The 24,522-nt window shown below is 44.2% G+C and overlaps 1 protein-coding gene across 4 annotated transcripts in view; it reads left to right on the top strand.

The window, feature by feature from the left end:
* The window catches only part of EFR3A (EFR3 homolog A), an 89,707-nt gene that overhangs the window by 14,332 nt on the left and 50,853 nt on the right, over window positions 1–24,522 (top strand). For all 4 annotated transcript variants that reach the window (XM_081874148.1, XM_081874149.1, XM_081874146.1 and 1 more), the window contains exons 2-7: window positions 1,658–1,747; window positions 6,563–6,639; window positions 9,906–10,033; window positions 12,087–12,237; window positions 14,301–14,422; window positions 23,808–23,957. In XM_081874148.1, the coding sequence (XP_081730274.1) occupies window positions 1,735–1,747; window positions 6,563–6,639; window positions 9,906–10,033; window positions 12,087–12,237; window positions 14,301–14,422; window positions 23,808–23,957 (641 nt within the window). In that variant the 5' untranslated portion in view covers window positions 1,658–1,734. The remainder of the gene's footprint in view (window positions 1–1,657; window positions 1,748–6,562; window positions 6,640–9,905; window positions 10,034–12,086; window positions 12,238–14,300; window positions 14,423–23,807; window positions 23,958–24,522) is intronic.

Genomic DNA, 24,522 nt, shown 5'->3' with positions numbered 1-24,522 from the left:
GAAGGAAATGGGTAGGAGATCTAAGGATCAGTACAAAAGGATTTTCACCACCCTGGGTTACCACTGTTAACACCACCACTAGACAGATGGCAGCTTAATTTTTCAGGACGTACCCTCGGTTTTCTCCCTTTGTTATTGGACTTTGGGCAGGGAATAAAAGTTCTCTAAGGCAAACCCCACCGTAGCTGCATCTGCAGAACCTTCTATGCCACAGAAACACACTTTCAAGTTGACAGAGAACTGGTCTGTACAAATAGGAAATGTCATGTCAATTTCTAAGGCAATATGATTGCCTGATCAGTGTTGTTTTAGTTCTGTGTGTGTGTGTGTGTGTGTGTGTTTAAACATTCTGAAAAGGTTGCTCTTTTCAACTGTCTGGCCTTCTAATTTAGCTTTAGTTCTAAAAGTCAAACTGATACCTTCTTAACCTGTGCATAATTGGTATTAAGAGCTAAGAATACTTTCTGTTGGCCTCTTTCTTTGGCACCTCTTCCATCGACACTAACGTTAGCTGCTGATTGTTAATGATAATGTTTGGAGAAGAAAGAGCCTGCTTTTCAACTCTGATTTAGAAGAACTTGCAGTGAGCAAAACATTAATTCTGTATATAATTAAGCAAACTTGCAACCTGAGTGGCTCTCCTGCTATACTGAGAGCTGTGCCAGATGTAGCAATCAGTGCTGTGAGTTTTCCGGGTTTATTTCCTGGAGGTTTTCTCCATGCATATTGGGGTCGTTTGCACTGTAAACTTTTGGGTTTGCATCAGGAAATTTTCTGATGCCCTAGAAAAGAGTGGTCTCATTTAGCATGTTTGCTTCCCTTGTGTTTAGTATGCAGAGCTAAAACCTTTGAAACTCACAAGCTGGATTTGCAGTTGGCATCTATTCTTTGCTACTAATGGACTTATAAAAACGGGGGAGGGGGAAATCCATGGAAAAATAAAGCACTGGAAATTTGACCATGGGGAATTTTCTGCCCCACGTATCTGGTGACAATAAGAGGGGAAGGGTGGACAAGGAGTTGAATTGACCTGTGCTTCCGTATCATGTCTAAATGCAAACTTTTGCACCTCCACTGGGGAGATGTGTGCATGCTTTGAGGAGCAAGAGTGCTATTGTTTCCCTATGTCATCTGGCTGGGACCAAAGGATACTGCTATCTATATACAGTGTGAAATTGGTGATCAATTCAGATTGACCCACATGACGAAACATGTTGATCTTTCATTGTGGCATTCCAGCTCATAATATTAAGTTCTTGAGATGGCGAAAGGAACTACGAATGCTCTCTCTAGCATATATACTGTGGTGAGGCAGAGGTGTGCTTTTCACTGCTAGCACTAGTGTTATGGAATGTATTCCCTCCTGAAATAAGAGCAGCCCCATCAGTATTGGCATCTCGACGGCTTTTGAAAATTTGCTTGTTTATATGAGGGATTTCCTGGATCTCTTGAGCCTCCTGTTTTAATAGCAGTGCTGTTTTAATGGGATTGCTTTATTGCATATTTTGGTTTCTGGATGTTTACATTTTGATGCTTGTGACACTTCCAGTTATGGAAAACAAATGCTGTAGTTGTGGATTCCAGGGTACAAAATAGACTTTCTTGAACTATCTTTCTCTTGAAACCCTTCTCCTTTCTTTTATTCATTTTTCCCCAGATAAGGCTTTCCATCCAGGTTTCACGCTGGTTTTCAATTAAGCTTCATGTGTAGCATTTGCAGCTGGTCTACACGTCATGGTTCGGAAAGGTGAGTGCATTGGGCGATTTATTCTGCGCATGTCTGGCTTATAGAAATGATATAGATAAGCTTGATGCATATGAATATTTGCATTTTGTCAGGTTGTCAGTGTATGAAAGGCTTTTTAGTTGAGTAAGCACCAGCTTCTTGCCAATTAACTGATTAACTGACTGCCGGTGAATAATTTTGCATATTATCTTAATCTCAGTACAGGCACCAGTTTTTAGGCCTTTGAAGGAAGCGAAAATGTAACATGGAACCAAGAAAAGCTATGTTGTCTCCTTTCCCTTTTTCATATAGGGAAAGGCCATCGTTATTTCCTGTTACACTTTTCCAGTGCATTGGAATACCCTCAAGTTATAAATGTGCTGTTTATTTGCAGGCCAGACGATGAAAACTCAAGCTTGATTAAATTGCTTAAACCAGGGGTAGTCAACAGGCTGCACTCCAGATGTTTTTTTTTTGGAGTCCAACTTCCATGATCTCAGAACACAGGCTATACAAGCTGAGGGTGAACCAGAACTGTAGCCCAACAGCAACATTTGAAGGTCACTACATGGGCAAGCCCTGAATCAAAACACACAAGCCTGCCATTTTGTATATGCATTCTGCTGTGCAGAGGTGCCTATGTGGAGTTCAAGGTTACACTGTTTATTACAGCATAATAAACAGTTAACAGCACAATCCTATGCAAGGTCCCATTTTGTATAATAGGACATATTCCCAGATGAGTGCATGCAGTCTTCAAATGTTTATTAACTAAGCCTTTTGACTTGAAAGAAGGGGGGAAAGCACCTCACACAACAGCAAGCAGGGTCAGAAGGTATCCTGTAAAGATGTAAATGTTCTTTGGGCACCCTGGTAATCATTATTCAGTATACAAAATAGCCACAGACAGCCATGTAGAAGAAGTCTATCAATAATCCTGATGGCTGTTAAGTCTAACAACATTGCATAGGATGGGGACCTTGTGGCTCTCCAAATATTGTTGGATGCTGACTCTAATCAGCCTGAGCCAATGTGACCAGTAGCCAAGGATGATCCCTGCATTGCAGGGGGTTGGACTAGATGACCCTCGGTGTCCCTTCCAACTCTATGATTCTGTGATGGGTCTTGTTGTTCAGCAGCATCTGGAGGGACACATGGGGTCCTTATCCCTAGTGTAGGGTTAGGTGTGATGGCAGGTGTTCAAACCTTTTAAGCAAGGGATTCACTGGCAATTATTCAGGATTAGCAGCACTGTGCTTATCTGAGGGGCAAAGAAAACTAATTCAGAATAAACTGAAGTCTGAGGTGATAATAATAATAATAATTTATTTTTTATACTCCGCCCATCTGGCTGGGTTTCCCCAGCCACTCTGGGCGGCTTCTAACAAACTATTAAAATACAGTAAAGCATCAAACATTAAAAGCTTCCCTAAACAGGGCTGCCTTCAGATGTCTTCTAAAAGTCTGGTAGTTGTTGTTTTCCTTGACATCTGGTGGGAGGGCGTTCCACAGGGCGGGTGCCACTACTGAGAAGGCCCTCTGCCTGGTTCCCTGTAACTTGGCTTCTCACAGTGAGGGAACCGCCAGAAGGTCCTCGGAGCTGGACCTCAGTGTCCGGGCAGAACAATGGGGGTGGAGACGCTCCTTCAGGTATCCTGGGCCGAGGCCGTTTAGGGCTTTAAAGGTCATCACCAACACTTTGAATTGTGCTCGGAAACGTACTGGGAACCAATGTAGGTCTTTCAGGACTGGTGTTATGTGGTCTCGGTGGCCGCTCCCAATTACCAGTCTAGCTGCCGCATTCTGGATTAGTTGTAGTTTCTGGGTCACCTTCAAAGGTAGCCCCACATAGAGCGCATTGCAGTAGTCCATCTCATTCCTTCTGCCCTCGTGCCTCAATGTCTTCCAGGTATCAACCAGAAGTGGTTTACTGGGTGGGGTAGAGGCATGTTCCCTGAAGGGGGGGGTCGTTGTTGCATACCAGGAGGGAGGGGGCAATGCAGTGGGGCAGTCAGCGCAGTGCAAGCGCTTCTATCAAAGTCTTCTTCTACAGTGGTAAGGGACACGGGTGGCACTGTGGGTTAAACCACTGAGCCTTGGGCTTGCCGATCAGAAGGTCGGTGGTTCGAATCCCCACGACAGGGTGAGCTCCCGTTGCTCGGTCCCTGCTCCTGCCAACCTAGCAGTTTGAAAGCACGTCAAAGTGCAAGTAGATAAATAGGTACCGCTCCAGCAGGAAGGTAAACGGCGTTTCCGTGCGCTGCTGTGGTTCGCCAGAAGCGGCTTAGTCATGCTGGCCACATGACCCGGAAGCTGTATGCAGGCTCCCTCGGCCAATAAAGCGAGATGATTGCGGCAACCCCAGAGTTGTCCGTGACTGGACCTAATGGTCAGGGGTCCCTTTACCTTTACCTTTACAGTGGTAAATCAAAGTGTTTCTTGCTTTCGTCCCTTTTGGTGGCATATTCCACTGCGGGTTTATTAGGTTTATGGAATACTGTTCAAAGCTGTGAGACAGATAGAAGTGGGTGTAAACATGGGCCTTTTGGAGCATTCCTCCTTTAGCCCCTGGCAAAGTTCAGCACAGAGATGCACAGCTTGCTTCTGTGGATGTTGCCTCCATTTGTACAAGTGGGAGAGAACATTTAAAGAAAAGGGAAGCAGAACAACTAGAGAGATAATGGACGTATTACACCAAATTTGACATTTGTAGATGTGACCTGCACTCTCATTCCATTAACCTACAGAGGTGAGCTTGAATGCCTGTTAAATACATCTTTCTCGAGCAGAGCTGCCGTTCGGTTGGGTAAAACTCCCAACGATGTTTGACACGTTATAAGCAATGCCGCTGGAGTATGATTAATAATAATTATATAATGACTGAAATGCTAGACCTGTGTTCCTGTTGTGTCATCTCCTTTTTCTTTCAGGAGAACAGAATTGAAATGTCTGTCAAAATATTCTTAGTCAAAATTTCTTGCTTGCTTGAAGGCAGTAAGATGACAGAGATTTCATTTCTGTGTCCTTTATTTGACCCCGTTCCATGTGTGTGCTGTGACTTTGGAGGGGGGGGGCAAGAGACCGCTGCAGCATTCTTTAATTATTATTTAAGAAGCGCTGCTTGAAACCTCTCCTACACTGACCTGTGCCAACTATGTGTGAAAAAGTGAAATGCAACCTTTTTTGCAAGTAAAGAAATTAGACTTCAGCCTCTCAGATCGCTAACTACGATCTCATTTAAAACTGTTGTCTTACCTTCCTTGCTTTAGATTTCTCTCTCTTTTTTTCTTTCAAAAAAAAAAACAAAAAAAACCCAGGAGTCTTCACACTCCAAAGCAAAAGCTTGAATTTTCTTTCTAAATATACAAAACACTTCCAGTTCAGTGAGTCATTTGGTCATAGGGAAATGAGGTGCTAATTACCAAAACGATAAAAATAGGTGATTTTTAAAAAAAAATAACGAAAACCAAAAAAACACTACAGTAGTTAAGAAGAAAGCATTCCATCTGCTAAATCTATGCATTTTTACAAGTTAATGAAGCAGAACGAGTTTTTGCATGGAAAGATTCAGACATATATGGTAGTGATTGCTATGCTTCAGCTCTGGGGCATGACAAGATATTTCTAGTGGACGAACATTGCAACGGCCCTGTAATATTCTACTGCTTGAGCCAGTAAACTTGATGTAACCTTGCTCAGAGCTCTGGCACTCTTTCATAGTTCCCTCGTGTATAGCTTATGAAATTTCGTTGTTTCATTAACTGCCAGAGATGATCATTTCGTCTCTTAGTGTGAATTCTTTTCATTATCAGCATAATCTAAGTCTGGCTTCTACTTTAAAATGAAAAGCACAGATTGCAGGTTGGGGGAGGCATCGGCCAGATGTCCAGGATCAGGTGCTCTTCAGACATGTCAGTGGGATGCTTATCAGTGATTGGGGGAGCATTTAAGTGATCCAATCATGTGAGTGGGTGGAGATAAGGAATAAGGATGTGGATGGTATATACTGAATTCAGTTTTCACTGAAAGACACAGCTAACTAATCTGCATTTTCTGAAACAACGCACCAGCTGAAATGCAGCCGTTGTTCATAATATGCATTTCTCTGAATTTTTCAACACATTTCAAGTAATTTGTACAAAAAAATCATATGTTGCGGTAAAGTGGTGCATTAAAAATGCACACATTAGTGAAAATGACATAGAAGCATTATGCTAGGGAAAATTGCTTTGCAAAAGTGCGTGCAAACATCCATACATGTATAAATGCTACTGAATTTTCATGACGGCCTCCTCTTAAAAGTAAATACATTGCAAACTGATGCGGTCATGGGAAGAATTGAACTTAATAATGGAAAAATGAGATAAAATGACAGTCATCCATTACTCCTCAGGAGTAAAAGGTAAAGGGACCCCTGACCGTTAGGTCCAGTCGCGGACAACTCTGGGGTAGCGGCACTCATCTCTCTTTACTGGCCGAGGGAGCCAGTGTACAGCTTCGGGGTCACGTGGCCAGCATGACTAAGCCACTTCTGGCAAACCAGAGCAGCACACGGAAATGCCATTTACCTTCCCGCTGGAGCAGTACCTATTTTGCACTTTGCACCACTTGAACTTTGACGTGCTTTTGAACTGCTAGGTTCAGGAGTAGCACCAAGAAAAAAGGCAGCAGCCCTAAATAAATTTCATTTATTGTATCGCTGAGCAATTTTTCAAATTATTATTTTGGAGGAGGCAGTATTTCATAACTGTTCAAAATCCTTATTGCTACATTCTGGTTCTTACAACTGCATTCCTCCTCATTGCTCACCTGTCTGCCTCGGCCATGTTTTTCCAGGAGTTTGCTGCTGCTGTGCTGCTTTGCGCCCTCGCTACAAACGCCTGGTGGATAACATCTTCCCTGAAGACCCAAAAGTAAGTAAAGGAAACGTCAAGCCACGTGGCTCGATTTGTTCCTGTGCTCAGGACCTGCTTGTCGGTTTCCAGACAAGTGTCTGGTTGGCTACCATGAGAACAGGATGCTGGACTAGATGGGCCTGATCCAGCAGACTCTTCTTATGCTCTTATGTGATCACACCTTGCATGTGAAAGGTTCCAAGTTCAGTTCTGGGGAACTTCAGGCTATTGGTTTCCATCTGTCTCTAGAGACCATGGAGCACAACTCCGGGAATGAAGTCAAACCACTAGAGAGTCACAGCGCCTGCTGTGGCAGCAGAAACCGGTAACTCGTAACTGCTGCCTCCCACATTAATTTTGCTGTGTTAGGAGTACCAAAGTGACTTCTCCAGGGCTGTATGGAGGTCTTGTGTTGATCAGATGACAAGACCCCTGTAGGAAAAACGAGGGCGACAGGAGGTTGGATGCAAGTGAGCTGTGCAGGAGCCAGGTAGCAAGCAAGCTCCAAAACAAGCTGCCGGCTAGCTCTGCAGAGGCTCCTTTTATTAGCAGAAATCAATACTTGGAAACAGTAGTGAAACCACTTTTATATGCCTGTTGTCTTTGTCCATGGAGTTTTCTTGGCAGGGATACTGGAGTGGCTTGCCGGTTCCTGCTCTAGGTAGATCATGTTTGGTCAAAACTCTCCACTATGACCTGTCCATCTTCGGTGGCCCTGCACAGCATAGCTCATAGCTTCTCTGAGTTATTCAAGCCCCTTCGCCACGGCAAGGCAGTGATCCATGAAGAGTCCATGGGACTGCAAGAAGATCAAACTTATCCATTCTTAAGGAAATCAGCCCTGAGTGCTCACTGGAAGGAAAGATCCTGAAGCTGAGGCTCCAAGACTTTGGCCACCTCATGAGAAGAGAAGACTCCCTGGAAAAGAGCCTGATGTTGGGAAAGATGGAGGGCGCACAAGGAGAAGGGGACGACAGAGGATGAGTTGGTTGGACAGTGTTCTCGAAGCTACCAGCTTGAGTTTGACCAAACTGCGGGAGGCAGTGGAAGACAGGAGTGCCTGGCGTGCTCTGGTCCATGGGGTCACGAAGAGTCAGACACAACTAAACGACTAAACGACTAAACAACAACAAGTGAAACCACTCTGAACATAACGTATTTCCATCTAAGCACATTTCCAGCATTGGCAGATACACATGTTAGGAGGTGTTTCCCTAAAATGTCCCCCGATACTTGATTACTTTTGCATCCCTGGTCATGCTCCAGCCAAGCCTTATGTCTAGCAACCAAATCTATGAGAGGGCAAACGGTCAGGGGAAAAGCCCTGTCTTCTAGCCAAGAAGGCAAAAGATCGGGGAGTGTGGGCGCAATGCTCCTTGGCACACTGTTGCATGCCTGGTGTGAGGTTTGCCTCAGCACAAGTGGAGCGTCACCTCCACACACACCCCTCGGCCTTGTTGACGTGCAAAGGAAAGCAGAGCAATACCTTTGGCACCAGCTTGGCTGCAGGAGATACCAGAAGAAGGCATACCAGACTTCATCCAACCCTCTCAGGGACTCCACACCAGATCTGTGTAGGGTTTGCTCCTTAGTCTTTTCTTCTCCCAAAGATGCCCCACCAAACAGCAGAGGACCAGAGTTTTCTTTCTCTTAGATGGGCCACCTTCCCAGGTTGACCAGCCCCATCTGCCCTTCACCTCACTCTACAGCACATGTAGAAACCACCTCCTTGACCATATGACCCACCCTTGATCTTCTCAGTCCACTGGAGCCTGTCTTCGCATGCAGGGGAAATCCCTAACTCGCTGAGGGTTTGAAACCCAACGGCTACCCTCACCAGGGCACCCTCCAGGATTTCAAACGTGTCGCCTCTCCTAGTCCTACCTGGAGATATTGGGGAGTGAACCAGGGACCTTCTGCATGCAAAAGGCAGATGCTCTACCACTGAGCTGTTGGAACCAGTTCCAAATAAGATGCAGCCATTCAGGTGTCCAACGCTTCAAGCTATTATCCCTCTGAATTTAAATATTGCCTCCAGCTAATGGATCAGCAACATTCCAGTACATTTAGGTTTAGTCCTGTGGGATATTGTAATTCTAATTATTTTTTTCCTTGTCTTGCTAATAACTCATTCATTTTTTAAAAATTAAGTGAAGTGTGCTGATAATTTGCATACCTTGCCTCTCCACAATTTAATTTTGCCCTGTGGGAATAATTTCAAGATTATTGTTGTTATTTTTTTAAATAAGTACTTTGACTTGAATTCTTAATTCTCTGTGAAAGAATTTGAAATGCTCTGCCAAACATAATTTGCAAAAAGAAAAGAAGCACTATTTATTTATATCCAAGTAGCTCAAGATGGTGCTCTCTTGTCCTTCCCATCCCCAGCTTTTCCTCAAAACAACCCTGTGAGGTAGCATAAGTGGAAAGGTGGTAACTGGCTCAAGGTCAGCCAGTGGGGTTGAGATGTGCAATCTGAAACTCGCTCTACTCAGTCCTGACACTCTGGCCATGTTGCCACAACTGGTCCTCTAGTAGATGTTTGGTGGAGGGGTGAGAGCCAAAATTTAGCACCCAGAATTCCTGCTTCTCTCCCCTTCCTATAATGTTCTAGAAAACAGGCCTTCAGTGGCCAGTGTCTACACTAGTGCTTCCCAAACTTGGGTCTCCAGCCTTTTTTTGGACTACAACTCCCATCATCCCTAGCTAGCAGAACCAGTGGTCACGGATGATGGGAATTGTAGTCTAAAAACAGCCAGAGATCCAAGTTTTGGAAACACTGGTCTACATTATTGACTCATTTATTTTATGATATTCATATCCTTACTTTCTTCCATCATGCGACCTAAGATGGCATGTACAGTCATAACTTGGATCCCAAATGCCTTGTGAGTCAAACATTTTGGCTCCCGAACCCCATAAACCTGGAAGTGAGTGTTCCTGTTTGCAAACGTTCTTTGGAACCCGAACGTCCTGCAGCCAATCGGAAGCCGCGCCTTGGTTTCCAAACGTTTTAGAAGTCGAATGGACTTCCGGAACGGATCTGGTTCGACTTCCGAGCTACCACTGTACATTATTCCCAGACCACCCATCCAAACACTCACCAGACCTGGACCTGCTTAGCTTCAACAAGGAGGTGGCCTTATATGCCTTTGGTCCATTCCTCAGGACACTATCTTCACCACGTCAATATCTGGCCATAGTATCCAAAGTGCAAATCATAAGTGATTTCTGTCACTGAGGAAAAAAGAAAAACATTGACTGGTGATTCTTCTTATGATTAGGATGGGCTTGTCAAAGCTGATATGGAGAAGCTGACTTTTTACGCCGTTTCTGCACCTGAGAAGCTCGATCGAATTGGTGCTTACTTAGCAGAGCGACTGAGCCGGGATGTTGTCAGACACCGTTATGGGTAAGCTTCTTACTCGTTAATGCTGATGTTATCTTCCCACCAGTGATTCTTTCAATTTCCCCCCATAATCTGGGCTAGAACCACGGATGTTAGATGGTGGAGAGGGTGTCTGTGACTCAGGTTGAGCAGCAGTTAAAACCAGTGGGAACTTTTTGCAGGAACTAGCTGTTATCAAGGGACACGGGTGGCGCTGTGGGTTAAACCACAGAGCCTAGGACTTGCTGATAAGAAGGTTGGCGGTTCGAATCCCCGCGACGGAGTGAGCTCCCGTTCCTTGGTCCCTGCTCTTGCCAACCTAGCAGTTCGAAAGCACATCAAAGTGCAAGTAGATAAATAGGTACCGGTCCGGCGGGAAGGTAAACGGCATTTCCGTGCACTGCTCTGGTTCACCAGAAGCAGCTTAGTCATGCTGGCCACATGACCCGGAAGATGTACGGCGGCTCCCTCGGCCAATAAAGCGAGATGAGTGCCGCAACCCTAGAGTCGGTCACGACTGGACCTAATGGTCAGGGGCCCCTTTACCTTTACCTTTAACCTGATATCAGAAGCCTGTCCTCGGAGGAACAAAAGCTTTGTAAGGCTAGAAGTTTTCATTTTCCTTTGTCTTACGCCAAACCTACACATTGGGTGTCCAGCTGTCGTTTCAGCATGGCAACACTCACTACGATCCACTTGACACAGCGATCACGCATCTAAGAATCTGAACTGGGCAGCGTTCAAAGCATGGATGCGGTCAGAGAGAAAATGAGATGGTTTCATTTCACATTAGGCCAGGCTTGAAATTAGCCTGTGGTCCATTCACCATCTTTATAACTATTCAGCAATGTGCTCCCAAGCTTGAATGATTGCATTCACACTCAGATGTAACTGCGAGCCATTATCAGTTGTTGCTGTGGAAAGGACAGTGTTTTCTATAAGTGACCTCAAGAACATATTACTCCTGAAGTGAGTTGAAGTTGAGTTAGGTGACATCCCACCTTGTTTGTGATAGGTCTGGACCCGTCCTGCTTCTTATGGATCTGATTCCGTCTTCTAGCCTTGCCCAGGATAAAGCTATTTGTGGAGCTGGGAGTGGCAGAGGGTTCCTCTTTCTTCCAAGGCCGAAGCCCAACAGAGGCTTTGCCAGCCTCTCCTCGTTCCACAAACAGCTCTGGTCCAGGTCAAAGGATTTTTCAAAATGTGGGTGTAGCCCTACACAGTGTAGTATCCTGTGTACATCCATTGAAAAGAATTCTAAAAAGAAGGCTGGTGCTGTGGGTTAAACCACAGAGCCTAGGACTCTCAAGCCTAGGAATCAGAAGGTTGGCGGTTCGAATCCCCACGACGGGGTGAGCTCCCGTTGCTCGGTCCCTGCTCCTGCCAACCAACCTAGCAGTTCGAAAGCTTATCAAAGTGCAACTAGATAAATAGGTGCCGCTCCGGCGGGGAGGTAAACAGCGTTTCCGTGCACTGCTCTGGTTCACCAGAAGCGGCTTAGTCATGCTGGCCACATGACCCGGAAGCTGTATGCCAGCTCTCTCGGCCAATAAAGCAAGATGAGCGCCACAACCCCAGAGTCGTCCGCGACTGGACCTAATGGTCAGGGGTCCCCTTTACCTCCTATATATCTTAAAGTTACAAAGTTATTCCGATGAACCGGTTAAATAGAAACTGTTGCAGGAGAGTAAGAGCCAAAGGCAGCATGGCTCCCAGCAGAGCCAACAGATTGGGCCTGGTGGAATGGCATACAATTGGACTGGAAGGCTGGCTTTGTTGAAAGACCCAGCCTCTCTTAGGAGGGGGGCAAAAAGGTTTGAAATACTGCTTTATAAGCTATTCCAAACCAGGTTTCCTCCTCCCTCTTTCTCTGGAGCTTAAAACACAGATACAGCAGCCATCAAGAACGAGGGTGCTAGGAATGTAACTAAGCCTAGCGTGGAAGGAGGCTCCATGGAATGCAGCAGGGCTTCCTTTCAAATAAATATGCATAGGAACAGACAAATATAGCTTATTTGGTTTCCTGAGTGTATTTGCTGCCTGACACCTGTGGATCTTTGCTTGCCTGTTCTCTCAGATACGTTTTAATCGCCATGGAAGCCCTGGACCAGCTTCTGATGGCCTGCCGCTCGCAGAGCATCAAACCATTTGTCGAGAGCTTCCTTCATATGGTAGCTAAGCTGCTGGAGTCTGGAGAGCCAAAGCTGCAAGTTCTGGGGACCAATTCAGTGAGTAAACCAAAGTTCACCTGAGCAGGGACTAAAGGAGCAGCGTAAACACTTTCAGTTCCTCTTTTGATGGCTGTAACGAAAGGGGGAAGCATCCTTACAGTTTTGATATCCCCTAGCAGGCAGGCAGAGATGACTAAGGACGATGGAGAACTCCAATGGAGTTCACATTTAAAAGTGAACTTACCTAATTTCAAAACAGTACACAAACTGAAACCCAGCCCTTCTCTGAAATTTGCACTTCTCTGAATTTTGCAGCACTTAAGTTATGTGTACAAAAATACATATATACGGGTAAAGTACGTTTCTGAGCACAATTCAAAGTGTTGGTGCTGGCCTTTAAAGCCCTAAATGGCCTCGGCCCAGTATATCTGAAGGAGCGTCTCCACTCACATTGTTCTGCCCAGACACTGAGGTCCAGTGCCGAGGGCCTTCTGGCGGTTCCCTCACTGCGAGAAGCAAAGCTACAGGGAACCAGGCAGAGTGCCTTTTCCGTGGTGGTGCCCGCCCTGTGGAACGTCCTCCCATCTATCTGAATTTTAGAAGACATCTGAAGGCAGCCCTGTTCAGGGAAGTTTTTAATGTGTGACATTTTGATGTATTTTTAATCTTTGTTGGAAGCTGCCCCGAGTGGCTGGGAAACCCAGCCAGATGGGCGGGGTACAAATAATAAATTATTATTATAAAGTGTGCATATAAATGAATATATTGCTGAAGATAACATACGCATTAAAGGAAATTACTTTGTATATCAGGCAACATTTCACACAAATATGTGTACATTAGGAGAATATAAGACAAGCCAGTGGCCCATCTATTCCAGCATCCTGTTCTCACACTGGCCCCCCAGATCCCTGTGGGAAATTTGTGGAAGCAGAGCATAGCCATCATAACTCCATGAATTTGCCCAATCATCTTTTAAAGCCATCCGAGTTGGTGGCTTTCCCTAGGTCTTGTGGGAGGGAGTTCCACAGTTTAACTATGAACAAATAATTTCTTTTATCTGTCTTTAATCCTCCAACATTCATCTTTATTGGATGGCCACACAATCTAGTGTTTTGAGAGAGGGAGAAGAACTTTTTCTCTCTCTAATTATGCCCTACATAATTTTATACATCGCTGTCATGTCACCTCTTGCTCTTGTTTTCTCTAAACTTTAAAAAGTCCTTAGTGCTGCAGCCTTATCTTACAGGGGAGTTGCTCTATCTCCTTAATAATTTTGGCTGCCTTTTTTCTGAGAAATTAGCACTGAAAGGCTGGTGAATTTCCATGAGAACTGAACTTTAGGCTGAAAAAAATGAGTACCTGAGAGAAGCCAAATTTGCCAATCCCTATTTCAGGTGAACTTTTGTTCATTGAAGAACATTGAAGAAATGTCTGTCCCTCAAATATGTTGGATATAATACGTCCATTAAACACATCATAGTACCTCCCTAACTCTAGCAAATGTTGAAAATGGATGTATTTTGAGTTTCATTCTCCTCAGGTGATATGATGTAGTTCTAAAATCTGTGCAAGCCTTCTCCATAGCAACACAAAAGATTCTACAGTCATAAGGAGGAAAGAGCTATTCTGAGATATCATAAATTATTTTCAATTCCTAACTTTTCAGGTGAATCAGGTTTCAAATTGGCCTCGTGCCTTGGCTACAGCAGAAGGTACATTCACAGGAAATAAAGTAAACTTGATATTTCTAAGAATGTGCGCAGAGATAATTTGCTCCCTGAAAGTAGAACCTTGCCTGGATATTTATGGAAAGGCTGAATTTAACGTGGTGACTTTCAAAGCGAAGTTTTCACATCTGAACTTCAAGATTTTAGGGGGCTGGTAAGACAAAGTTCACACAGATCTGGCTGCCCTGTGCCTGTAGCAAAGTTAAGAAAAACAAGTTTGGTAGCTGCCTCTGATTAAGTGCACATCCAAGTTGATCTTGGTCTTTCAGTGTAACACCACAAGGGGCGTACTCTTTAAGCCAGGAAAGTAGGCAATAGACTGTTATGTCTTTCAAGTATTACCTCTGACCATAAACCAATCTTGTATTCTCTTCCTTCTGATTTCCCTAGTTTGTTAAATTTGCAAACATTGAGGAAGATACTCCTTCATACCACAGGCGCTATGACTTCTTTGTTTCCCAGTTCAGTGCCATGTGTCATTCTTACCACGAGGATCCAGAAGTACAAAATGAGTAAGTAACCTGATATGCGTACAGGGCCAGATTTAGGTTTGATGAGGTCCTAAGCTACTGAAGGTAATGGGGCCCTTTATATGTCCAGCTGTTCTTTGTCAACAACAAATTGTCGCTGTTTTTGTGTGTGTTGAATATATGCTGTATGGTAATTTATGGACCTAATAGGTATCTAAAGCCATTTACCCATGTTGCCATGCAACAAGTCCATGCAGAATATAGGCACCCTATATATAGAAAAGAGCAAACCAGTGATATTTGGGGGAGCAGGCTAGCAGGCGGGGCCCATTACTTACATCATAGGAACCTACACAACACAAAACACTGTTGCTGTATGTAGGTTTTATTTTATTAGTTTTTTATCTTCTATTTTGGAAATGTACATCCAGGGTTTTTTTTCTTTACATTTTTTTGGGGGCCCCCAAGAGAGTGAGCCCCTAAGCTATAGCTGGTTTAGCTTATAAGTAAATCTGGCACTGTGTGCATATTTGCTTCAAGTCCTCTTCCTTAGGCCAATTCTGGCATCCTGGCTTGTTCACTTCTGCCCACTCACAGGGAGGTCTAAAATGAGCGTCTGTTTGCAGGATTGTAAACAGCTTTGCAGCCCAAAGCTAATAAAATGAGATACAACAGATTACTGACTCAGTATACTAAAAGCAATCAATTTGTTGCTGCAATGGTACAATTAATACTCTGTAAGATGATTGGGCTACATACCGGGGGGGGGGGGAACCTTCTCAAAGAAGCTGCCTAAATATTAGGATGCTAAATTCCTGCCTAATTTCAGCTGGTAACTAATTCAAGAGGGCTGGAACTGCAACACAAAAAGGCCAATTTAATGCTAATATTCAGCCGTCCTCTGGTGTACACGATGACTCTTGTATATGCCCCATCTGAGGAGCAGAGTTTCTGGGCAGGGAATTTAAGGCAGTCCCTTAAATTCTCAGATATTTTTCATGGAAGCTCTAGACTTGCCAGGAGTATTTTTCTTAATTGAGATTGTATCCGTGTCAAAACAGCTGGCTGACTGTTGTACTCGCTTCTCCTTAGAGGAGAGGAGTCAGAAGCTAAATTGCCTTGAAAATTTCCGTGAACTGCTTTCATTTGAAGCCTCTACTCGAGATCAACTGAGGGCTTGTCAAAGGAGAAGGGGGGAGCCCAGGTTTCTCTGCTCCTGCCCCACAGGAAATGAGTCACCAGCCTGCCCCGCAATGTCCCTTGTTGTCAGTCTGATTCACATGACCTCAATTCATCCCTAAATGTTTTTCACGTTGCAGTCAAAGTTGGCATTGCCCTGACAGAGCAGATGCTGTCCAAAATGGCCGCATGATAGCCTGGTTCCCCCCACTTTTGCCTCTCTAGTGCAATGTATGTCATGATTATTACTTTTTTGTGGCACCAGAATATATATATATATATATATATATATATATATATATATATATATATATATGCTTTCGTAGATTTTCACGGGTACAGGAATGCAGGTTTTGGTGTCCTCGGGTGTCTTCCCGTGTAAAAGTTGGGGTGTCTAGGCGACGTTTCGACGAGGTCTCACTCGTCATCTTCAGGCTGGTGCTTTCGGCTTCTTGTTACTGGAACAGAGCAGGATCTCAGTGTTTGAGTTCCTATAAATACTGTACACCACACCCCCTCTACAGTATTTATAGGAACTCAAACACTGAGATCCTGCTCTGTTCCAGTAACAAGAAGCCGAAAGCACCAGCCTGAAGATGACGAGTGAGACCTCGTCGAAACGTCGCCTAGACACCCCAACTTTTACACGGGAAGACACCCGAGGACACCAAAACCTGCACCCGAGGACACCAAAACCTGCATTCCTGTACCCGTGAAAATCTACGAAAGCAAATATATATATATATTGTCAAGTTGTAGCTGTCTGTCCCTGTTCAAAATGGTTGCCCCATAGTCTGAAATGATACTATCCACTCTTCCGTAGCCACCTCAGCATTCTCACCATTTAATTCCGCAGTGTGCATATTCCAGGCTGTCAAGATTACATAGGAGGAGGGGGAAATCTCAAACTTATGTTTTGCTACCATTGCACCCGCCTTAAATGGGTCTTTATCACCAAGCTGAGAAACCTTTTTACAGACCCTCGCCAGTGTTCCTATTTTCCAGGGACAGTCCTGGATTTACAGAAGCTGTCCCGGTTTCTGATTTGATCCCAGAATATCCCACTTTTCCTAGGGACGTCCCTGTTTTCATCGGAGAAATGTTGGAGGGTACAGAGTTATGTGAGCCCTGAGCCAAGGAGATAAGTAACTATACAACCTTTAGAAGGCATGTGAAGGCAGCCCTGTATAGAGAAGCTTTTTAATCATGGGTAGGGAAACTAAGGCCCGGGGGCAGGATCCGGCCCAATCGCCTTCTAAATCTGGTCCGCGGATGGTCCGGGAATCAGCGTGTTTTTACATGAGGAGAATGTGCCTTTTTATTTAAAATGCACCTCTGGGTTATTTGTGGAGCATAGGAATTTGTTCATTTTTTTCCTTTCAAAATATAGTCTGGTCCCCCACAAGGTCTGAGGGACAGTGGACCAGCCCCCTGCTGAAAAAGTTTGCTGACCCCTGTTTTTAATGTTTAATGTTTTGTTATGTTTTTATATGATGGAAGTTGCCCAGAGTGGCTGGGGCAACCCAATCAGATGGGCATGGTATTATTATTATTATTATTATTATTATTATTATTATTATTATGGAATAGGGTGTACCTATTTTCATTGGAGAAATGTTGGAGGATATGTTTTTATCACAAATAGTTTGTTTCTTGAAGGAAGCAATCTATGTAAGCATATTGCATTCTGCCTCGGTCCTGTTTCCGATCTTGCGTTCGAGATGGCTGGAGCTGCAGCACAGATTATTCCAGAAAGTTCTGACAGATTTTTCAGGTGCTCCCCACCCTCCTGTCAGCTGCAGGGGCCTAGGCGTCCTCACTCAATTCGTTTCTGATTCAAATTGTCTCCAGTGTCAGCCTTCCATCCAAAACACTGTTTCTATTCATAAACATTCATCTTATGGCAATCTCTTTTCCTAAAATAAACTGCTGTGGGTCATGTGTCGGCGTTTTTAATCTCCGGAGCTAGAATTCTGAATGTAGCTTTGGAAAGCAGATGTTGTTAAGAGTACATGCAGTTATAAAATACCTCAAACAGCAGTGTACGGACTTACCGCTGAGGAAATTCGCAAATGAATAAAATAAGATGGATTATGTATGTTTCACCCTGCAGTTTGCTCACGTCCTTCTAATGACTTGCGCGCAAATAGTTTGTGCATCTCAATTTTAAGATAATGTATCATGTGAAACCTCAAACAACAAAGAGTCTTATGGCGCCTTTAGAGATCAAGGCTTGCAGCCAGCTAAGTCCTACACAGAGTAGAACCATCAATATTAAAGGAATTCTTCCTGTTCGGTAATTTTAGTCTATCTAGCCTGAGGCTATGGTGTTAACAAATGAATGGGACTCTAGTCTTTAAAATGCCACAATATTCTTTGCTGCTTTTGCTGCGGTGGGAAATGTGCTCAGCTAGAAGGACTATTTTGGATTTATTTGAATGGATGATTTACCATCCTATTTATTTTATATCTTAAATGTATATCTGTGAAATGGATCTTGCACAAAACTAAGGTAAAATTAAGTAGCTGTGCACAAATGTTAGAAGAGAAAACCGAAATATTGTTTGTGTGCCTGTACAATGAAGTTGTTCCTCTGGTCTTTAGCTCCCTCTAGTGAAAATATGGGTGGTTTTTTGTTTTGTTTTTTGCACAAAAGAAAGGTAAGAATGATCTTCATGAGGCCTTGTTTACAGTACCTATGTTCAGTAGCTCACATGAATTGCACTGAGGCAGGCCTAAATGCCAATGTTTGTTTCTTATTAAATTTATATCTTACCACCCTTACCTCAAATTCTGTCATGCTGAAAAATGGCTTAGAGCAACATGACCCAAACAATCGCTTTCCCTTCATATGCATACCCAAACCTTACGATTTTCTTCAGAGGCCATAATTCAAATGTTCCTGACTAGTGAACTGAACTCAGGACCCATTTCAGTGGTAGCTCCCTGGCTGTGGGCTTAATCTTATCTGTCAGTTTTCCTCTAACCTTCCTGGGGGACCTTTGTGAGTCAAGGACCCGCCACCCGCTTGAGGATAAGAAAGACACAAGGGCACAGTATATTAGGTTAATGGGCTAAAAAAGGCCACAACTTTATTGATTACAGCATGTGAGAGGTATTGGCTTAGGCATTGGATAAAACAACAGAGCATGATTCCACCCCCTCAGGAAGGGGTGAGTCTATCAAGGGTTAACCACCAGTAGGAGGAGCTTGTTGATGCAAATACAACTGGAATCTCCCCCTGATGTCACCGGGGGTCGTGCCATGGCCCTAGCCACCAGCAAGGGCATTGGACAGGATCCATGACCGCCGGAGTCCTTTACCGGAATACCCATAAAGTGGAGGGGTAGGCGATGGCCACACACTGCCCTCCAACACACAAACATATTCCAGTGCCTAACCCCCAATACCCGAAAGTTCTGACGATTTGCTACGAGGTAGGTGAAAACCAAGTGGCTGGTGCCAATTTGCCCCTTGGATAAAAATTTATACCAGGTCCCTTGGACAACCATGGCGACCAACCACAGGTCCATAGCAAGGTCAGAAACATAGCAATGAACTAAAGGGTGGGTGATCCGACGAAACCCAGCAGCGCAATGAGAGGGCAGTGCTGCCGCGGCCCCATTTGAGCAGCTAAACCCCGCCCCCAAGCTTCCGCCCAATTGGTTGGCTGCCAGGGGGTGTGGTGCGGCAGCTGATGCAGGGGCCAGAACACCCCCCTGCCAACGCGGGAAACGGCTCCCGCTCACAACTCATTCCCTCTGGAAGGAGGAGAGGCTTTTTAAGCTTTTTGAATAAATTGTGCTCTTTTAACCTCATCTCTTAATCTTCACCATTGCGACACTGCCCCTAATAACCGCCTGCACCCATCAAAACCACAACGCAGAGAATCAAAACCCTCCATCGGTCAGAACATGCCAGCAGAGACTCAAATAATATCAGTAGAATGCGTAAATTACATTAAAACGGTGTTAAAACGGCATTTTAAAGCCTGGGAAAATAAAGGCCTCACACTAATGTGGGCACCTTTTTGAGGCAAGCATTCTACAGCTGGATGCTGGAGGCCATTTTCTTTGTTGCAAATTTTATCATGAGGAGGCACATAGAGCAGGGCTTCTGTAAGTGATTGTAGGGCTCAGGTATGTATTTATGGAAAGAGACAATCCTTTAGCTGTTGGGGCCCCAATCTGTACAGGACTTTTTAGTTCAAAACCAATACAGTGGTACCTTGGTTTATGAACTTAATCCATTCCAGAAGTCTGTTCTTAAACCAAAGCGTTCTTAAACCAAGGCATGCTTTCCCATAGCAGCGGGGGACTCAATTTCCAAATGGAACACACTCGACAGGAAGCGAAACTTGTTCTGCTTCCAAGGCAAAGTTCACAAACCAAAACACCTACTTCCGGGTTTGCAGCGTTCTTAATCCAAGTTGTTCATTAACTAAACTATTCTTAAACCAAGGTACCACTGTAATTTGGATTGGGCCCAGAAATGTATCAGGAGCCAATGAAGGCTCCAGAGAGGCAATGGAATATGTTCGTACCTCATAATGTTCATACCACATAAGCCAAATGCTACCCTAAAAATGAGAGGTGAGGTTTCTATAACTGTCCTGGCAGATCTTCCAGAGAGGCAGAGTCTAACACTCTTCTTAGCCTATATAAGGCTTCATTGGGCTCAAACTCCTTGCTGAGGAAATATCTCAGGTAGCTTCCTCAGCAGGGCCATGGTCCATGGTCCTGAACACTTTCTGCTTGACATGGACTTTTGACTTCTTTTTGCTTCCTCAGCAAACTTTATACTCCCATAGAACTTCCCCCAGTGGCTGTGACAACATTGTCTCATACTGAATGTAAACAAACTGTGAAAAAAAGACTCTTATGAATTGAAAAGGGAGACATTGTATGTACTTTTCCTTGTTTATTTGTTTGTTTTGTATTACGGAAAAAAAATCTTTAATAAAAACTAATTTAAAAAAGAAATAAAAAACAGGACCTGGTATAAGGTCACTTCCTGTTTTCCTACTGTACTAGTCTGAGGAAACTTGCAGAAGTTTATATTCAGGTTGCAGATAAAGTAAAAACGAATCCTAATGTAATGAATCCAGCAGACTGAAAAGCCACTAATAAAACACTTTTAAAAAGTGTTGGGAGTGTGCTCGTGGACTTGAATGAAGCTGCGGAAGAGCAAATCCTTATAATTATTTGCAGTCGGCCATAAAATTGTCAATGTGTAGCTTTCGTTGCTAACTCAGAATGATAGCTCTCGTTTGGATCACGCAGCATGTATAAAATAAGGCTTGAAATAAATCCTCTTTTTCTTCACCGAGCGGGATTGCAACTGACAAGAAAGTTGCTCTTGGAGAATTTCAAGTAGGCAACTGAGCTCAGCAAGCACCGTATGTTCCCTTGCCTTTGAAATTACAATTTAAACTGACATTAAAGGTCTTCACTGGCTGATAATTCCACCCCACCCCACATGCGAGGTCCAACTACACTGAACTTTCTCACCTGTCAGTATGTGGTAGATTATCTCCCTTTCTGGAATCTCTTGACTCTGAATCTCCAAAGAACGGGCTTGTCACTTACGAACAAGTTCTCATATTTCTTCAGGGGGAAATATGATTTTTTTGCACACATGACCCTTCTAGATCAGATGGTATTCTGCAAAGTTTCTCAGCATTGGGCATGGGACTGTTGCCCCTGCAGAGGTTGTTGGGACTCCCTGTTGTGACCATTGGGCCATGCTGCCTGGCGTGGATAGGAGTTGGAGTCCATCAGCACCACAGAGGGTTCTCCATCCCTGTCCCTAATAGCACCTTACTTTAGTAAGCACCTTACTTTAGTTTTGAGGGATGTGGGTGGCGCTGTGGGTTAAACCACAGAGCCTAGGACTTGCCGATAAGAAGGTCGGCAGTTCGAAAGCACGTCAAAGTGCAAGTAGATAAATAGGTACCGCTCCGGCGGAAAGGTAAACGGCATTTCCGTGCACTGCTCTGGTTCACCAGAAGCAGCTTAGTCATGCTGGCCACATGACCCGGAAGATGTACGGCGGCTCCCACGACCAATAAAGCAAGATGAGTGCCGCAACCCTAGAGTCGGTCACGACTGGACCTAATGGTCAGGGGCCCCTTTACCTTTACCTTTAATCTGATATCAGAAGCCTGTCCTCGGAGGAACAAAAGCTTTGTAGGGCTAGAAGTTTTCATTTTCCTTTGTCTTACGCCAACCCTACACATTGGGTGTCCAGCTGTCGTTTCAGCATGGCAACACTCACTACGATCCACTTGACACAGCGATCACACATCTAAGAATCTGAACTGGGCAGCGTTCAAAGCGTGGATGCGGTCAGGGAGAAAATGAGATGGTTTCATTTCACATTAGGCCAGGCTTGAAATTAGCCTGTGGTCCATTCACCATCTTTATAACTGTTTAGCAATGTGCTCCCGAGCTTGAATGATTGCATTCACAGAGTTGGCCACGACTAGACCTAATGGTCAGGGGTCCCTTTACCTTTTAGTGCTACTTCTGATACCCAAGCCTTCCTTGGAGATATGAGCAGATATCTAGCACCCTGTTCCTTCATCTCAGGCATCCCCAACCTGCAGCTCTCCAGATGTTTTGGCCTACAACTCCCATGAACCCTAGCTAACAGGACCAGTGGTCAGGGATGATGGGAATTGTAGTCCAAAACATCTGGAGGGCCAAAGGTTGGGGGTGCCTGCGATATCCTTTTGTGGTTCCTTTTCTGGAATCCAGTTTAACAAATGGAATTCCTAAAATCAATTCTGTGTAATTTGCCACGGACTTCTTGCTCCTCCAGGTCATCTTTGCCTTCCCTGTGAATTGCTAATGTGCATCTAAACCAAGGCAAGAAAACAATCTGGATGTGTATTGTTTAACTCAGCGGTTCTCAACCTGTGGGTCCCCAGGTGTTGTTGGACTACAACTCCCATCATCCCTGAGCTCTGGCCTTGCTAGCTGAGGGTGATGGGAGTTGTAGTTCAACAACAACTGGGGACCCACAGGTTGAGAAATGCTGGTTTAACTGGGGTATACCTGCAGCCCTAGTCATTGCTGAAGTTGCACACTATAATAGGTTTCATAGAACTGTTTGTATGATCCCATCAGTGGTACAGCTTTATCAGTGAACTGGCAGTGAAGCCTTGTTTGTTCATATATTTTATTTTTGGCCTCATATCCTGCCCATCATCTCAATATTGTCCCCACTCCAGGATAGGTAGCAGGGGATAGAATACAAATATTTAAAAAAACCAATTCCAATAACAGTGCAATTAGCTTGTTCGCAGTATAACTGTCAAGGAATGGAGTCTTAAACAGCCTGTACTAAAAGACATGTCTTCAGCTGGTTCCTAAAACAGCGTCATCTTGGCATCAGCTAACATGTTATGCAATAAATGTGCACAATGTGTTACTCTCTTGGCCACATTGTGCTGCAAGCTGTATGCATTTGTGCAGGGGATTACATAGAATCACAGAATTGTCGAATTGGAAGGAACCTCAAGGATCATCTAGTCCAGGCATAGCCAACCTTCGCCCTCCAGATGTTTTGGACTACAATTCCCATCATCCCTGACCACTGGTCCTCTTAGCTAGGGATGATGGGAGTTATAGTCTCAAAACATCTGGCGTGCTGAGTTTGAGGAAGCCTGGTGTATATATATTATCAGGAGGTCCATTTCTACAAATTGTAGGAACCAGGCCTTCAATGTGGTGGCACCTACTATTTTGACTTCCCAGCACCTGAGTGCAAGACTGGCATTCTCTGCTGACTTTTTGTGCTTACTGAGGACCTTCCTCTTCCAAGAAACCTTCTAAGTTATCTTTCTGTATTGGAATTTTAGAAAAGGTGTTTCTGTTGTTTTATTACTTGTTTGCTGCCCTTGGGCTCCTTTGGAAGGAAGGGAAGGAAGGGTCATAAATAGGCATGCCATATGTCAGGAAAATTCCTGACATGTCCTGGTTTCCAGTTGTCAGGGGTGAATATTGACAGGGAGTGGAAACAGCTCAAAAAGCTTAAAATCACTATTTTGGGGTTTCCCCAAATTAGCTCCACAATTTTGGGGTCTTCCTCAACAAAGGAAGAAGGGCTGAATAATTTTTTTGGTGCCAGGAATTTTTGCTTTTTGGAAGTATGGCAACCCTAGTAATAAATTCAATGCAAAAGTGAATGAATGAGTGGATCATATTGTTGTTATCTTCAGCCTTGCTTTGCTGTCTTCCTCTAGGATCCGAATTGCCGGAATCAGGGGCATCCAGGGTGTGGTTCGCAAGACTGTTAATGACGAGCTGCAGGCAACCATATGGGAGCCTCAGAACATGGACAAGATAGTGCCCTCCCTGCTGTTTAATATGCACAAGATTGAAGATGTCGACAGGTGTGTACATGCATGCTCGTTAAATCCTATTTAATTTATTTGAAAAATAAAAATAAAAATGTATATACCACCAAATATCATTCTGGCAGGGCCGGATTTAGGTTTGATGAGGCCCTAAGCTACTGAAGGTAATGGGGCCCTTTATATATCCATCCGTCAACAACAAATGGTTGCTGTTTTTTGTGTTGAATATATGCTATATGGTAATTTATGGACCAAATAGGTATCTCAAGCCATTTGCGCATGTTGCCATGCAACCAGTCCATGCAGAATGTAGGCACCCTATATATAGAAATGAGCAAACCAGTGATATTTTAGGGAGCAGGCTAGCAGGCAGGGCCCATTACTTACATCATAGGACCCTCCACAACACAAAACACCATTGCTGTATGTAGGTTTTATTTTATTTTTATCATATATATTGGAAATGTACATCCAGGTGTTTTTCCCTTTAATTTTTTGGGGGGCCTCCAAGTGAGTGGGGCTCCAAGATACAGCTTTTTTGGCTTATACGTAAATCTGGCACTGGTCAGAGATGATGGGAACTGTAGTCGAAAAACAGCTG

Source organism: Podarcis erhardii (genome assembly GCF_964252035.2).
Source record: "Podarcis erhardii genome assembly, chromosome: 8".
In the NCBI taxonomy this organism is placed as follows: domain Eukaryota; kingdom Metazoa; phylum Chordata; class Lepidosauria; order Squamata; family Lacertidae; genus Podarcis; species Podarcis erhardii.
The sequence above is the reverse complement of the archived record's forward strand: the minus strand, read 5'-3'. Positions and strand labels throughout refer to the sequence as shown.